General features: G+C 37.5%; 1 protein-coding gene across 4 annotated transcripts in view; it reads left to right on the top strand.

Annotated features, from left to right (window-relative positions):
• The window catches only part of FAM210A (family with sequence similarity 210 member A), a 20331-nt gene extending 4420 nt beyond the window's left edge, over nt 1-15911 (top strand). For 2 of the 4 annotated variants that reach the window (XM_083827171.1, XM_083827169.1), the window contains exons 2-5: nt 8728-8844; nt 10035-10507; nt 12646-12757; nt 14064-15911. In XM_083827171.1, the coding sequence (XP_083683297.1) occupies nt 10059-10507; nt 12646-12757; nt 14064-14330 (828 nt within the window). In that variant the 5' untranslated portion in view covers nt 8728-8844; nt 10035-10058 and the 3' untranslated portion in view covers nt 14331-15911. Of the gene's footprint in view, nt 1-695; nt 758-1712; nt 1800-8727; nt 8845-10034; nt 10508-12645; nt 12758-14063 lie in introns of all 4 variants that reach the window. The other 2 variants (XM_083827168.1, XM_083827170.1) reach the window with 2 other exon arrangements.

The following is a 15911-nucleotide window of genomic DNA, read 5'->3' as shown; positions in this document are numbered from 1 at the left end:
ATGTTTCTTTCTTGCCTCAAAGTATTGCAACAGCTACTGGAAGGACAAGAGCAAGTTGTGTTCTGTGATTAAAAGATGTGTTTTAGATGCAGCGTATTCTGACTGGAAGATCTTTTCTACTGTGTTTTTTTTCCGAAGGAACAGTAGGCCTTGTAGTGGGTCAGTAAAGAATTTGTGAATCCACAGAGCTCCACATTGTGGGTTTCCTATTAACTGTCCGGCACTTAGGGAGGTATCTCATGGTTTGCCTTCTAGTGCTAGGCTCTGTACACTGTCAGAAGTCTGCTGTGTCTTCCTGAGATGTCTTGACCTGTGATTGATCGTGAAATTTGGGCGTTTGGGTAGATGACATTCAGGAGTAGGTCCTGAAGACTATGTTCATGGTTTGCTTTAAAGTAGATCTCAAGGACTGTTGGTAGAAAGTGGTCTTCTCACAATGGATGTGTTTTTACTATTTAAATTGAGTTGTCTAAAAAGTTGGAAAATTAAAACAATCAAGTTACTTTTTTTTTCTGTGGTTAATGATGTAATTTATGTTAACACATGAAATTTTATCCTCCTGGTTTATAAGTTTTATTTCTAAATATAAAGGTTGACAGAAAAATGGCTTCCTAATTTTTACAATGACATTACCACCTGCCTTTCCCACACAGCAGGCAGTACATGTTTTTCCCTTAATAATGTTTTTTCCTTAGGACTCATGTCCTGGCAGTGCGTGAAAGTGAAAGTGTGAAAACAGAAAGGAACTCTGCCAGAGGTTGGTTGCTTCTTCTGAGTATGCCAAGGGCGATTCCTTGGACTGAGCATTATTTGGCTTCTGATACTGAAGTCCCATCAGAGCTCCTTCTGGTGTGAAGTCACCGCTCTGTGAGTCTGCTCCTTCAGACGCTCTCGGATGGTGCCGTTTTGCTGGTTGCATGGCCAGCAACGTTATCGATCCTGCCCTCTAAGCAAAAGGTGCTGCTGAAGGCAATGAACTGAGTGGTGGGCAAAGAAATCTTAACGGCTCAGCTGTCAAAACCTTAACAAAAGTAATACTGCTACTCCTAAGAACAGGTCACGCTTGTTTGGAGAGCTGTGGGGAATAGCATTTACCAAAAATTAGACAAAGAATGTGGTTTTGAACATCTGTCTGTTTAGTAAATGTTATGATCAGCCTCTTCACGTGTAATTTTTCAAGATTTTCTGATTGATACTACACATATTTCCCCATATGGAGAAGTTTGAATCCACAACAGAGAATTCAACACTTGGAATATTTAGAAAAGATTTATACTGGAAGCAAATGTCTGCCAACAACAATTCTGCTGAAAGATGATCGTTCGGTATTTTTTGCTGGGGAAAAAAAGTGACATCTTTTCAGTGTTTGAACATGTGAAATAAATTCAGTGAAAGAATAAAAGAAAACCTTGAACCTAATGTTTCTTTCCACTGTGGATTGATTCTGTTCCTGTTGAAGTCTTTGGGGGGCTGGGGACTGGAGGATGAGAGGATTGGTTTGGGGTATTTTGTTCACTTTTGATTTGGGCCTTGCCTGTATTGTTCTTAATTGTAAGGCTTCTGGGCTTCTCCTGGAGCATGCTCTCTGGAAGTCTTTACTCACTTTTAGTGAGTTTGGTGGAGGATGCTGTTTTCGTTGATTTGTAGTATTCTAAATGCAGGTTATGTTAGCTAACAATTTACAACAAAATTAAATAACAATTTAATTACAGCTGGTACTGTTGACTACAGTTGGGATGTACAGTGAGATGAGACCTGTGAAGACCTGAGGTGGCAAAAATGGCGTTTATCAAGACCAGGTAGGGAATGGTTTTGGTAGTCATAATGCAGGATGAGAGAGAAGGCTGTACAAAGTTTATGCTAAGATCCAAGTTGCAGCATATTGTTAATAAATGCCTTTTACAATTAGTTAAGAGAAAGTATTTGAATACCCCAGTCATTTGATGTGCTCCGTTCAAAAAGGCCCAACTGTATTTGGACCAGCACCAGTTGTTTTAGTGGAGGTCACAGCATCCCCAGGGTGTTTCCAGTAGTTTCATTAGACCTTTCAGGAGCAGTTGACTACAACTCCCAAGAGCTGTTTAATTTAAAGATCATAATCTAAATTTTATATGTCAAAAGATTGAATCCAAAAATGAGCTTGTCTACTGGAACCCAACTGAGGCATAACAGGAAGTCCTGAGCAAGCTGTAGTTCAGTTTTCTCTGTAATCTTTTGACCATTATTGATGCCTCTGTTAGTGAAGAGAGATGTGCACAGCGGATCTGAACTCTAAAGAGAGGTAACGGACCTTTAGAAAAGAAATGTCAGCCCTGAATGCAGAAATAAACATAGTCATGTTTCTATTGTCTTCCATTAGTTAAAATGTATAGAGAGGACTTTGAGGTGCTCGCTGAGAGATGATGGAGGTGAGGAGTCTGCCAATTAAAGTTGGATGAGATATGGAGAGGGGAGATCCTAAGAGATCCTCAGTGTTTCAGCAAAGTTCTGTGTATTTGTGTTTGAGTCTGACTCCTCGCAAGTTCAGATGTCTTTGTTTTCTGAGGGAATTCAAAGCCATGTGCAAGAAACTGTCCTAACATGAGGTTCACTTACGGGAATTATCTTTTGCAGACCCCTTAGAAACTTCCCACTGCTGAGCACACCTACCCCACACACCTCCACATGGTGGCCCTCCGGTTGAAAACCCTCTGAAAGAAAACCACGAGTGTTTTGAGGGGAATGAACTAATGATACACTGAAAGATTTAAGGATGAAAGGGGCTACTAGGGGTTGCTTGGGAAAGTTGTTTTATTGGATTTATATTGTGATTTTGGTCTTTTGATTAAAGTGAAAGGTCATAACATGAAAGACAAAAGAATAAGCAGACAAGTATGATGTTGCTATTGATCTAGGAAAGTGAGGTTTTCATCCTTTTTAGAACAAATGCAAATGCCTGATTTTAAGTTTAGTTAGCTTCTAAGAGCATAACTTTCTAACTTGCACATTACAGACATGTCTGCAGAGTGACAAATGGACAAAAGCTCAAATCAGATAGCACTTTAAAAGGCAGGTTTGGGTGGGTTGGCTTTCGGTTTTGTTTTTACATCCAGAAACAACATAGGAGACGATCAAGCAGATTAATACTTGTTGGAAGGAACCAGAGTAGGGAGACCTTTTGTAGTATTAGTACAGGAGCTGTACTTTTGGAAAAAATCAGTAGAGGGCAGAGTGAAACTTAAGAATGAAGGAACCCAGCGTAGATGCTCAGCACTGCTGAGCTGCAAAGTTTTGAACGGGGGAAGTTCTCAGCTCTGAACAGAGTTTAGAGCTGAAACATAGAATAGCTCCAGATATTAAGACAGTTCTGAAGAGCAGAAAGCACTGCACACAACTGAATACTCGTCTAAAAGAATTGGGGAGAGAACATTCACGCTTTTGTTACGCTCAACTGTGTGCAACCTTGAGATCCAATGCTTTTCAGCATACAGGAGAAGAGGGATACCGCTGTCACATTGATGGGGTGCAGATAAGCTGTTAAGCCTCCTGTTTAGCATTCCTGCTCTATAATTCAGCACAGACATTGCATTAGGTTCTCCTGCTTTATTTATGTTCTGAATCCAACGTTCAAAACTTTTATATAAAGCTCTACAAAAATTTTTATTCTGCCTGAAGCTATGTTTTTGCTGTGCTTACCAATACTTAAAGCATCAGAACATGGTAGCAGTGGAGATTGCCATGTATTTAGGGATCTTATGTTAAAGGGTTTATTCTACGTTCTTGACCAAAGTTACTGAAAACTTTACTAAGTTTAAGCAAGAACTACCTTAGTTTAAATAAAAATGAAGGTTAAAAAATTGTTTGCACTTACATTAGTAAGTAGTAGTAATATGATAAGTTTAAAATATACTGCTTAGCTTTTACTAAGTGATGATACAGAGATTAGCCCATTCCGCCTCCATCATGCCTAACTTATTAGGCCAATTTGTCTGTAAGGTTACCCTTGCATTGTGTTTTGATGTGATGACTTTCAGCAAGATTCTAATAAATTTCAGCATGACTCGGTTTGCATTGCTCCCTTTGGCCTAAAACACGGTGTTCAATTTTTCAGGCAGCTCTGAATGGTAGGCAGGGTGAGGCAGCTAGTGATGCCCAAACTTCAAATTATAGCCAAGTAGCTTAGGTTTGAATGAATAACAGATTGTATTAAGGATACTGCAGAAGTAGTAAAAGCTGAAATATGAATTTTAAATGCTTATTCATATACCCTTGAAGTACTTATGCAAAGAATAAAAACTCCCAATATGCTGTCATTTCCCAGCCATGGGTAGTGACTGCATGCTATGCTGAACCATTTCAGTTATTACGAGGTTTATAGCTACGTTTTATGTTGTGTTTAGAAAAAACAATGATGCTTTACATATATTGCACTATTGTTACAATGATTTCAAAATGTGTCCCCAGCTTTTTAGGCAACCCATACGTTTTAAGTTCAGTAGCTTTTTTTTTTTCTTGTTTTATTAGCTTAATGTTTGGCAATGTGCTTTTTTAAATGTTGTCAATAAATTGTTGAACAAATTTAAATGTGAAACAAGTCTTTTTTTATTATATTGCTTATATTTTTTACTCAATATAAAGGTTTTCTTATTAACCTGGCTGTTTGCGTGGGATCTCTGTGCATTTGCTTTTTATGCAACCTGAAAGGTGAACTGGAAAGGATGTCTGACAATGTGGTTTGTCCTTTCCAAATTCTTCTATATATACAACATAGTCCTCAAAGTTTCCTTGATTTTTGCACTAAAATTGACAGGAATGTAAATTAATTTTCTGGTTTCAGAGAATGGTGCCTGGGGAGTGGAAAAAGCTCATGGATTTTCAGTGGGAACTCTCCTGTGGTATAATTAATGTTCTGTTTTCAAACACTAACAGAACAAGTGCTTTAAATTCATCCGTATTTACATATTGTGTCCAGAGTGTTTCTTGTGGAACTGAGAAAATAAACCAGGCTAGTCTACTTACATTATACCCTCAATTCCCCCAGATGTTTTCTGACCTCTTTTACAAAAGAGAACTTAGATGGCAAAAGCTTTAGTCTTACATCCAGCCCATTTTCACATTTTGTTTTCTCTAGTAGCTCAAAACTTTTTAATTATAAAAGGGTAACTATTTTTATACAAATTATCCTAATGAAATCTTCATCTGACGTTTTCTCTGACATAACGTCCCTTTCCAAGAGCAGATATCCCCAGCACTCTTTGCTGTACCTGTGTTGGCCTGCTTGTTACTCTTACATTTTCCAATGATCCTGGATCCTTTTTTGCTTAAAATGTTAGCACGTTGCTAAAACCACAGATTCATGGTAGTCACACAGCCCAGCTCTGTGCCACCAAAAGATCCTGAGCTTCTGTTCAGGATCTTGTCCTCAGGAGCAAGTCTAATCTCTACTTTCTAGTAATCACTGACTGGGTTTCAAAGACTTTAGCAGCGCAAATGCAAGAGACAGGATGCTCCTGTAGCACGTCAGTTTTGTGTGAAAGCTGTTCTAAATTATAACAGGAGCATAAAAGTTTCCCAAACAAAGCCTCTGGCACTGTGATGAGGAGCTGAACTGTACTTTTACTCAGGAGGCCACCGGAGCACTCCCTTATGTCAGAGGGCTTGTTAATAACCTGTCATGAGGCAGACGTGCCTTCAGAAACTAAGTGGATGTCCAAGAATCCCAACCAGGAGTGTGTCCTGAACAGCCAAGATCTCTTCAGCTCAGTTTACAGCCAGCTGGAGATGCTGCTAAATAGCTGGCCAGAACATGACAGCACTGAAGAGGAGACCTTATCCAAGAAGTGTTTATAGATTATTTCATAGCTTGTCCTGCTAGCGTCTATCTGGTTACTGACTACATGAGATTCTTATAGCAGAGAACAGCTGTATTTGTCCTTAGACATCATGTTTGTTTGTTGTCTTTTTTTTTTAGCTTGTGGCATACTTTGGATAAACCTAATACAAAAACTAAGATGCTTTAAAATACCCTCCCCCGCCCAATTGTCATGCAGCATCCCACCAGCTTTTCCACCCTCGTATTTGAAGCTTCTAGCTTCTGACTTTCTCTGTGCTTTTGCAGCATCATGCAATAGCATAAAGGCAATACATTAAAACTAAGAAATATTTTTCCAAAAGTCACCCAGTGCAATTGTGGATAATGTCTAGCTTACTGTTCTTTCTTAGAATCTGAGGGGTTTTCAAAACTGAAAGTTACAGGGGCAACTTTATAACTCACATGAGTAATAATTATCTTGAGGAAATTATTGTTCTTAAAGAATAAAATTATGCCTCAAAGCCGTGGGTTGACATGCTGCTTTCTGCTGCCTGTTGAATGTACTGGATACTAGGAACTTCTTCTCACTAATCACGTCATAAAGGACAGATTGCTCTGTATTCTTCTCATGTTTTAGAAGGATGAAACAACTACGATTTCATATTTCTTGTAAAGTCCAGACATTTATTGTGCACTTTGGGTTGTCTGTCCTGTTTAAGATTTGTTTGCGATGGTGAGCCAAGTAATTAAAATACTACAGTTGAGCAGCTGCAGCCATCACCCCCCTTTACCAATATTCATTTCTTTAAAATCAGTTTACGAAACGTATGCCATAATAATTTATTTTACTCAATTGATTTTCCTATACTCTGCTGTAACTGTTGCAAATATAATTCTTGCCTCCTTTGGGCTTGTAGTGCTGTGTGACAATATCATCATCGTCAATTTAACACATCAAAAGTCTCTCATGTTCCTTTAAATAAGTAAAATAAAACAAATACCTATAAAGCAGTAGGATCTCTTGGAGAACTCCAACCTCGTTTTGAAATACCTGTTTTATTCTCTCAAACGTAAGCTCTATTACATCTAAACCTTTCCTTATACATTAAGTATCTAACAAAAAGCTTTTTAAAGTGAAGGAGCAAAAAGTAAGGTAGTTCTTAGAATATCGGCTAGAACTTACTTTCATCTGCGCTTACAGGGTTCGGGACCTTTTCAGGATCTATGCAGATGGTCAGAAAAATTCCCTTTGGACTGGAGGGTCTGGCATCCTGGAGAAAAACTTTTTAGTTAACAAGTTCCGAGTCTGTCTGAGGACAAAGGAACAACAAAAACATTGTGGCAGGTCTTGTCAGCGGCCCTGCTTTTTCCCCTACTTTCAGCCAGCGGTGGCATTCTGACTGCTGTCAAGTCTGGTGATGAAGGGCACTTACCTTACAAGCAGCTGCCCTGAAACTCGCTCACCAATCACAGCAGTGTTAGCTGTTGACTGATGAGGACTGAGCATGGAGTAGTGACCTGTTGCTTCCTCCTCTTGAGGGGAATTCTAACCTTTTGGGGTTGCTTTGGGTTTGTCGTTGTTTTTTTTGTTGTTGTTGTTTTTTTTTTCGAAGTCCTGGAAGCCATTTCAAACCACAGTGTTTTGCAGCCATAGCAGTGTATCAGAGGTGTGGAACAGTGGTGCTTTTGTGCCATCAGTAGGTGCTAGACAGCGAACCTAGAAACAGTAGTCTGAGAAATGCTAATAACAGGAAAACCCAGAAATACCTTTCAGTTTCTTCTTTCTGCTGTATCATTAGTCTCTGTGTGGCCAAATGAGCTCCTTCAAAGACTGGTGGATTGCAGAGTCCTGTTAATAACGAGGGAATCAGCATTGCTTCCCCTATGCTGTATGGTGACAATTTTCAAAGCTTCTTTGGAATTTGGGAATAGGACACCATCCACTGAGAGCAGAAGAATGGAGAGATAGAGTAGAAGGTCCATGTAGGTTATAGGTATCCATTGTGGGTCCGCTGGCTGGATATGGCGGAAACCTACTTGGGGCAGGTGCTCAGAGTGCGGTGCACTGCCAGTGAGGGGAAAACAGTCCTCTGGGGTGTTAGCCCTCAGGAGAGGAGTGTAAGTGGCTATAGGCAAGCTGTGTAGTTTTCTTACAGTTTATTATAATTTCTGTAAATCAGTAAGGTGGTTGGTATATGAAAAAGTACCATCAAGTGTTTTCACTGCTTTTTGTTTACAAATACAATTGCATTTGTATCTAAGAATTCAGCAAGAAGCTCTGCTTCTCATAAAAACAGAAATACAACAAGCAGTTGCTGTTTCCAGTGAATTCTTACAGAAGACCATCTCGTTGAGAGGCAGAACCTGTAGATGATTTACTGCTCTACAAGCAGCAGCACTTCTTGGCTCCCACTGAGTTCATAATTCAGCAGGAGTGAGTAACTGCTGCTTTACAAAGAAACAAGAGTTCAGTTTTCCCCTCATGATGAAGTAACCTCCTCTGTTAGTATGAGTTCCCCAGAAGTGGGTGTCTGTGCTTCACATGCAAGGTAGATATGTCCAGGGAGTTTGGAACCGTTCCTCTGATGTTTTCCCTGCATCAAACATCGTAATTCTAGTAATTGCAATTAATTCAAGCACAATAATTACATAAAAAAATAATTACATTAAAATATCTAGAAAATGTACAGGCAGGAATGTTCTAACAGAAGTCCCTTTGGACTATGAAACTTACCTCTTGGAAGGAAACACTAGTTCACAGTTCAAGAATTCTTAAGCAACGCAGAAAAGAAACTGTCATTAGGCTGTCAGAGTCCAAAAAGGAAATTGCACTGGTATCTTCTTCATTAAGCAAGGTTTCAGGCTAAACAAAAATAATAGTATCAGTTGGCTGTGCTTTCTGTTTCTCTAAATGTGCCTTTTTTCCACTTTGGCAGTCGTCAATATGTTGAAGACATACTTGTGAAAGGTGGGGTACTAGTGGAAGAGTAGCAACTCTTTGAAGACACAAACTCTATCAGACCTTTTGTTGCGTATCTGGAAAGTAGTAAAGGGTATGTATGACTTCATTTTCTTAAACCTCTGCTTATGTTATGAAATATTGATCATTTTCAACAGCCTAGATGAATTCACTATCAAAAGACCTGATTAAGATATATCTAAAGGCAGTAGGTAAAGATGTGAAGATGATGACGGAGTTTCAGTTAAACTTTAATGATTTCTGATTTGTATCAAGAGTTGTTAACGTTAGTTAAAAATCCAAAAACATGGACGATTTACTAGTTGTAATGCAACTGACTTAGCTGGTATTAGTTAGATAAAATCAACTAGTGGTGCTTTTCTTTGGTGGGAAGGAAAGTTAGTTGTTCAGTAATTTGTAGTTACAAGTTACTATGCACACTGTACAAAATTCCTGTCCTGTTTTGTGGGGAACTTCTCAGTGGTTCTTCCAAACTTTCAAGAATAGCTGGTAAGTGTTCAAAATCATAAGGCTAACTGGGTTATCTGCAGTTTTAAAATGCTCTTTTTGTTGCAATATTTATAAGATTACAGTTTAAATTTTGTTCTTTTAATTCATGACATCCAACAGCACCATCCCAATTCCTAATAGATGTATACTGGCAGGTTATTGTGGTTAGGTTTGTTACTATTAAGACTTCATGGATTTTTTTATTATTTTTTTTACTGTATGAATTTTTACTTTTAGTTAAATAGTGTAGAACACCAAAAATTAATTTTAATTATATTACATTTAATACCTTTTTAAAGTACATCCCACTATTACCAAAGCACTTCAGTAAGGTCACACTATATCTGTCGAGGCTGGAAGTATCACCTGAACTATCCGTTGCTCCTAGAAGTGAACTTTCAAGAGTAGCTTTTCAACAGCTCTGCCATATTATACAGATAAAAGCAGTAGCTAGCACTAAACATCTGAAAATGTTTTCAGAGAGTAGAGTGAGCATTTTAGCTGTGAGGAGCAGAGTGTGCTATGTGAAGTGGACATTTTAGTGTAAGTGGACTTTAGAGTACTAAAGAGGTGAGATCTAAAATGATTTGCTTAATTCTAGAAGGTAACAGAATTTCTGCAAAGGAAGATAAAGAAAACCTTTTAAAGTAGAAGGATAGAGAGCAACTTAAAATTTCAGAATTTCAAGTAGCATTGGAGGAATTGCAAATCTAAAATTACAAAATAACTGAAATGCAATTTGTTTGCTCTTTCCCCGTTGTTTCTTCTCTATAGAAAACTCGGCCACATTTCATCAAGATGCAAAGGAGTGTATTACATACTGCATCTCAGCTGGCACACGGGATGTGTTTGGTTTTTCCTCGCACTAGCATCTTTCAGTGCGTAAAAGGACAATTGATGTCATCTAATGTTGGATGCAAAGTGATTTTGGCACTGGACCCTCCTAAACGATGTCTTCATGCAAGTGTAGCACTGTTAACCTCAAAGAAAAGTGCTTTTTCATCGCAGCCAGCAGACACTCCTCACAAAGTACCAGAAGAGAGGAATCCTTTGACTTCAGCCACTGATGTACCCAAGCAGAGCCCCGTAGAGACAGATTCTTCAGATCCTGATCCATTGCAAGATAAATCAATTAGTCTTGTTCAAAGATTCAAGAAAACTTTTAAACAGTATGGAAAAGTCATGATTCCAGTTCATCTTGTGACTTCCACGGTGTGGTTTGGATCCTTTTACTACGCAGCCATGAAGTAAGTTGGTATTTTGTTGCACTACTCAATACTGCTGTTGAATTGAGACAGACTCACACTGGTGAAAGGACATAAATTATTACTACATGTTAAAAAGTGCCTGTAAATGTAACAGGGAAATGAGGCTACGTTTTTACCTGGAGCACAAGATTAATACTGAAGTACTGCATTTGTGAGAGTGGTGTGTGCATACTATTATCATGCAGTTATTTCTGTACACCAGATGTCTTGCTTACACTTGGAGAAATGTCAGTCTCCCCAAAATATGCGTGGATGTAAACAGCATCAAAATGATTAGTAACCTTTCACAGGATAAAAATAAAGATTTGGAATCCTGATTATGAGTTGCTAGATGAGATCTTTATAGACCTGTTCTTTTTTTGTCTTTGGATTTGAAGGATTTTCACCACTTCCTTCCCCATTTATCCACAGTCCTCCCCCATCACTGGACTTTCAAATCTTTTACCTCACTCTGAGCTCCTTACAAACCACGTGTATCTTTTTTCCTTTTTTTGTTTGTTTCCTGTTTTCCTTCCCTTTACCATAAAAATTGCTGCTGTAGCCCAGACTTTTGAATGGGAAATTAAATACTTTTATGGCCAAAAATAAATATATTTGTAACTTCAGTTTCTTTCAGCTATAGTGTGGGCCAGATAATGTTTTGGAAAATGGCATTTATTAGAAAAAACATCAGCTATGAGATGTTAGTTCAGATTGAAGAAGTTTTATCTATCTGCGAATGGTTTGCTAAATATAAGTAAATGTTTATCTCTGGATTGCTAGTGTTGTATATTTAATAATAGAAAGCATGAAACAATGGCAGTTTGTGGCAGCAAGAATGGGGCTTTGACATCAGAATGCCTTACCACACAACTGTTTGTTTTAGTTACTCTAACCAGCTGGCATAATTGCCCTTTCTAGGAGCTATAGATCCAAATGTCATTCTAAATTTAGCTTATGTCAGAAGAATAAAGGTCTAGAGCTATTAAAAATATTTTGCTTTGGATGAGTCCAGGTTGATGCTCACATCCAGATATTTCAGATCGAGTTTTCATCAAACACTTAAGTTAGCTGCTGAAATACATATTTGACAGATGAAAGCAACTGAAATATTTAACTAGAAACTAATTATAACAAAGCTTTGATTTGTCATGCTACAGCAACAGCACCCTCTGGAAGTGGAAAAATAACTTTGAGAATGACTGCTCATGACACAAGACTAAACCATGGTGGTTTATTTAATAACGTTGATTAATGCTGTCTTTCAGATCTTGCTCCAATTTCTACGTTGGGGATAGGCCTTCAGGTTGTAGATCCCAGTAACTGCTAGAAAGCTACTACCTGATCCTGTTCCTGATGCTAAAGCGATCACATGCACAGAAGAACACTTAAAATGATGAAAATGTTATTTAGAAGTGGATGATGATGCTAATAATACAACATTTCTAAATACTGGAAAGTCAGGCCTTCTATACTGGCATGTAGCTTTCTATTACAGTGTAAAGAAGGACTGTCTTTTCTTTCTTTATGCTGGTGTTAGTTTCACTGGTTTTCAAAAAGAAAGAAGTTATGATAGGAGCTCCTCCATCTATCCTGCCACCTTGCGTTAACCAGGTGGAATAGATGGGCTCGAAAGCCTTGCTGTCTTGTGCATATGATATATGTTTCCTTTTCTTTTGGCACATTCCATTTGTTTCATTTAAAAGTGAAGGCAGCACACTAAACTCTGGATTTTGTACTTCTGGGCATGCTGCAGATTAGTCTGAAATTTCCAAAGGGGAAAAAAATAGGCAAAACAGAACTTGCACAACTGGAGCCTAAGTAGCTGTGTTACAACCACTACACTAACTCCAAACATAGTAAAGTGGGACACAGGTAAGTTTGTAGTTGACATATTATCCAACAAGGATAATATAAATGGGTTGCCTCTTGGTGGAATGCAGAACAAAAAAGCTTTAATTTGCCTATATATACAAAAACACAAACCTTGTAAGCATATTGCTTAGATGGAAAAAATATTTTGCTATTAAATTGCAAAGATTGTATGAAGGAGTTTAAGAATGGAAATGATACTATAAATCACTGTTCATGTTTCAAGTGTCATCCTACTCATTTTCAATTTTTTTTCTCTTTGGTAGAGGAGTGAATGTTGTTCCATTCCTAGAGTTGATTGGCTTGCCAGACAGCATAGTAAGCATCCTGAAAAACTCCCAGAGTGGAAATGCACTAACTGCTTATGCATTGTATAAAGTAAGTATTTGTATGGTTTATAAACAAGCTCTAAATCTTGCCTGGTGAAATAAATAGGGTTTGTTTGTTTAGATCAGAAAGAATTAATGCTGTTTTCTCTGTTTGATAATTACACATATTTCAACATTCGTTTTTGTGGTAGGAGAATAGTCACTGGAAAGTTGGTATGGGCTCTGTGTTCCTTGAAGGAATCTATCTATACTTCTAAAATAACTTCTTTGTTTGCTGCAGGATGATTGTCTGTCCTCAGAAATTTAATTACAATTAAGCTGTTCCTCTGTATCCCTGGAATAATTAACTGGGATAACAAAGTAAATTTTAAATACTTCATGATTGCCAGATAAAAGTAAGGGTATTTTTTATCCTAGATGATGAATTAGTTTGTCTTTCTATTGTAGTTCTCTATCATTCTTAAGTACTTTCATTGTCCACTTGGATCAATTACTTACATTCAGGTTTGAGTCTCGTTTGTTGTTTTATGCCCAAAATCTGTGTTTTGGGAGCCTGAAATGTGTCAGGCCATGCAAAACCAAAGTACTGTATTCACTTCAAAAGCCGCTCATCAGTTTTCTTTCCACATATGATGTACTATTTATCTGTTACTTTAAGGTTTGTTGTTTTCCCAAACAAAACGTGAAAGCACTGTTCTTCCAGTTACTCCTGTACCTGAAAGAGATCAATAAATGTGGTTAAATACAAAGATTTTATTACAGCAGTGAGATTTGGAAGAAACATTCAAGACATGAAAGTACTAAAATAGGTTGCAAATGGAAGATTTTGCATGCTTTATCTTTGAAGTTCTGAAAAAAAAGTTATTCTAAACTTTCTAGAATAACTAACCTAGTTCGTTGTGTGTTGGATTAGCTGACCTCTGAAGGTCTCTCTTAGCTCTCTCTTTCTATATGCAAGTCTTATTTTTGGACTGAAGGTTAGATGCCTATACTCTCGTGAATTTTAGAATTTAAAGCATATCCTGTTGTTAGTACTTCATCTTTGCTTTTATAGTTCATTGCTCACATACTGGCTGTTCTGAATTGCATTCTGAGACACCTAATGCTCTTCCCACAAGCTGCACAGGGAGGCTTTTTAAAAGGGAAGTCTAACGCCTGTGCTAGTTTGTCAAAAGAATACTTAGTGTAAAAGGTATGCATTTCTAGAGAATGTACTGTTAATTGTTTTATTTCCTTAGAAATAGAAGATATTTTTAGTATCTGACACTGGCCAAGATACTTAATATTAAAAATACTGTCTGATGGATAATACTGTCCTGTTTTATTCATGCGGTCTATTGTTTGGTTTCTTTAAGATTGCAACTCCTGCCAGATATACTGTGACTTTGGGAGGAACGTCCATCACCGTTAAATATCTACGTAAGAATGGCTATATGTCCACACCACCACCAGTAAAGGAATATCTACAAGATAGGATGGAGGAAACAAAGGATAAAATTACAGAGAAGATGGAGGAAACAAAAGATAAAATTACAGAGAAGATGGAGGAAACAAAGGATAAAATTACGGAGAAGATACAAGAAACCAAAGATAAAGTTTCATTTAAAAAAATAAAGGACTAGGAGAGATGCTTAATTTTTAGATATATCTAACTTAGCACTTTAACCTTTTTTGAGGCAGGAGATACAAAGTGCACTTCTGAGATTTCTTTTTTTGTTGTTTTTTATTGGTGTTTTTTGTTTTTGTCTGGAGACTACAATTGCGCTGCAGATTTAAAAATTCTGTGTATTCACGAAGGCTAAAGTTTTCTGTGAGGGAGCAGTTGTGACAGTTTCAATTTATAGAAGCAAAAATGAATCTCAGATTAGAATTTCCTATCTAGTGGTGATAGTGTTAATTCCCCACCCACCATTTTTTTTCATCAAAATGAAGATGGTTTCTTCCTAAAGCTACTACTTTACTCTTCTTCCATCTTAGTGCACAGCCATTTTTCCATTAGGCTGAATCTTCCACTAAATGAGAATGAAGATTTCTCTACTGGGAAAGAAAACATATTTTGGGTTTCAAAGTATGTGGACCCAGACCTCTTTAATCATGATCATCTCTCGGCTTGGAGACAGACCATTATCACTGATACTGCACACGAAGGAACGAATGGATTATCTACTCAGTCTGAATGAATTTATAATAGCTACGTTGACTTCAGCTGATCTGTGACAGTTTACAGGTTGAGACCATGAACCTTTCTTGGAAAGTGCGTCTCTTCAGAAATCTCAGCTGAAAGCTATAGGAAGATGAGTTAATCGCTATAGCCATACTGTCAAGTGTACTATTTTTTTTCTAAAGTTGATTTACAGTAGAAAGTTATTAAAATGAATCAATAATTGTGTATTAAAAACTAGGATTTTTTATTATGTTAAAGTTTACAACACTGTTCTATTTCATGGCAGCCCTATACCAACAACAACAAAAAAATCCAGAAGAGAGAAGTTTACTCAAGCAATTGGTATACTAATGGGACTTTTAAAATACAGACAAAGTTAGAGTTAAACCCGAAAGTTCCTCTTCAAGAATCCTCCAGATGTCAGTAGAACAGCTTACCTTAAAATAAGCATAATTTCTGAGACAGCAATCAGTCTACCAGAATTCTATTCCTGAGTTTTTTAGGTCGAGCAAATACTTACAGCTGAAGTGGTAGAAGAACTAAATTTGAATCTGCTCTATTTGACTGGGCAGGCAAACTTCTCTTATTTTTATTCAAATTTAGGTTAAATTCAAGTGGGTTCTTTTCTACTTCTGTTACAGACCTCACTTTCTAGCAAATCTCTGCATGTACATCTTGTTCAACAAAGGTAGTTTTTTTGCAGCGGGATATGGGAAAGCAACAGAGTTGGACCCTAAGCATTGTAACTGACTAGGATAAAAGAATATAGCTGATACTTTATAAGGCCCACACTTCAGTGTTTTCAGTCAAGTCACCAAGGTCCTGTCCGTGTTTAATTGGGTTGAACTTCATTAACTTAATTGTGGAGGATTGATTACATACTTCTGTCTCTATCCATGTGTCAAATAGTAACTGCAATCTAATGCCTACCTCACAGGGATGTTGTGAGGAATAATCACTGTATATTTGGTGCCCTGAGGATGTAAAGTGCCATGTTTCTGATAAATACTATTAAAAAGTAACTCTCTCTAACTATGAA

Source organism: Anser anser (genome assembly GCF_964211835.1).
Source record: "Anser anser genome assembly, chromosome: 2".
NCBI classification, from domain to species: Eukaryota; Metazoa; Chordata; class Aves; order Anseriformes; family Anatidae; genus Anser; species Anser anser.
This window is presented reverse-complemented; position numbering and strand designations above follow the sequence as displayed.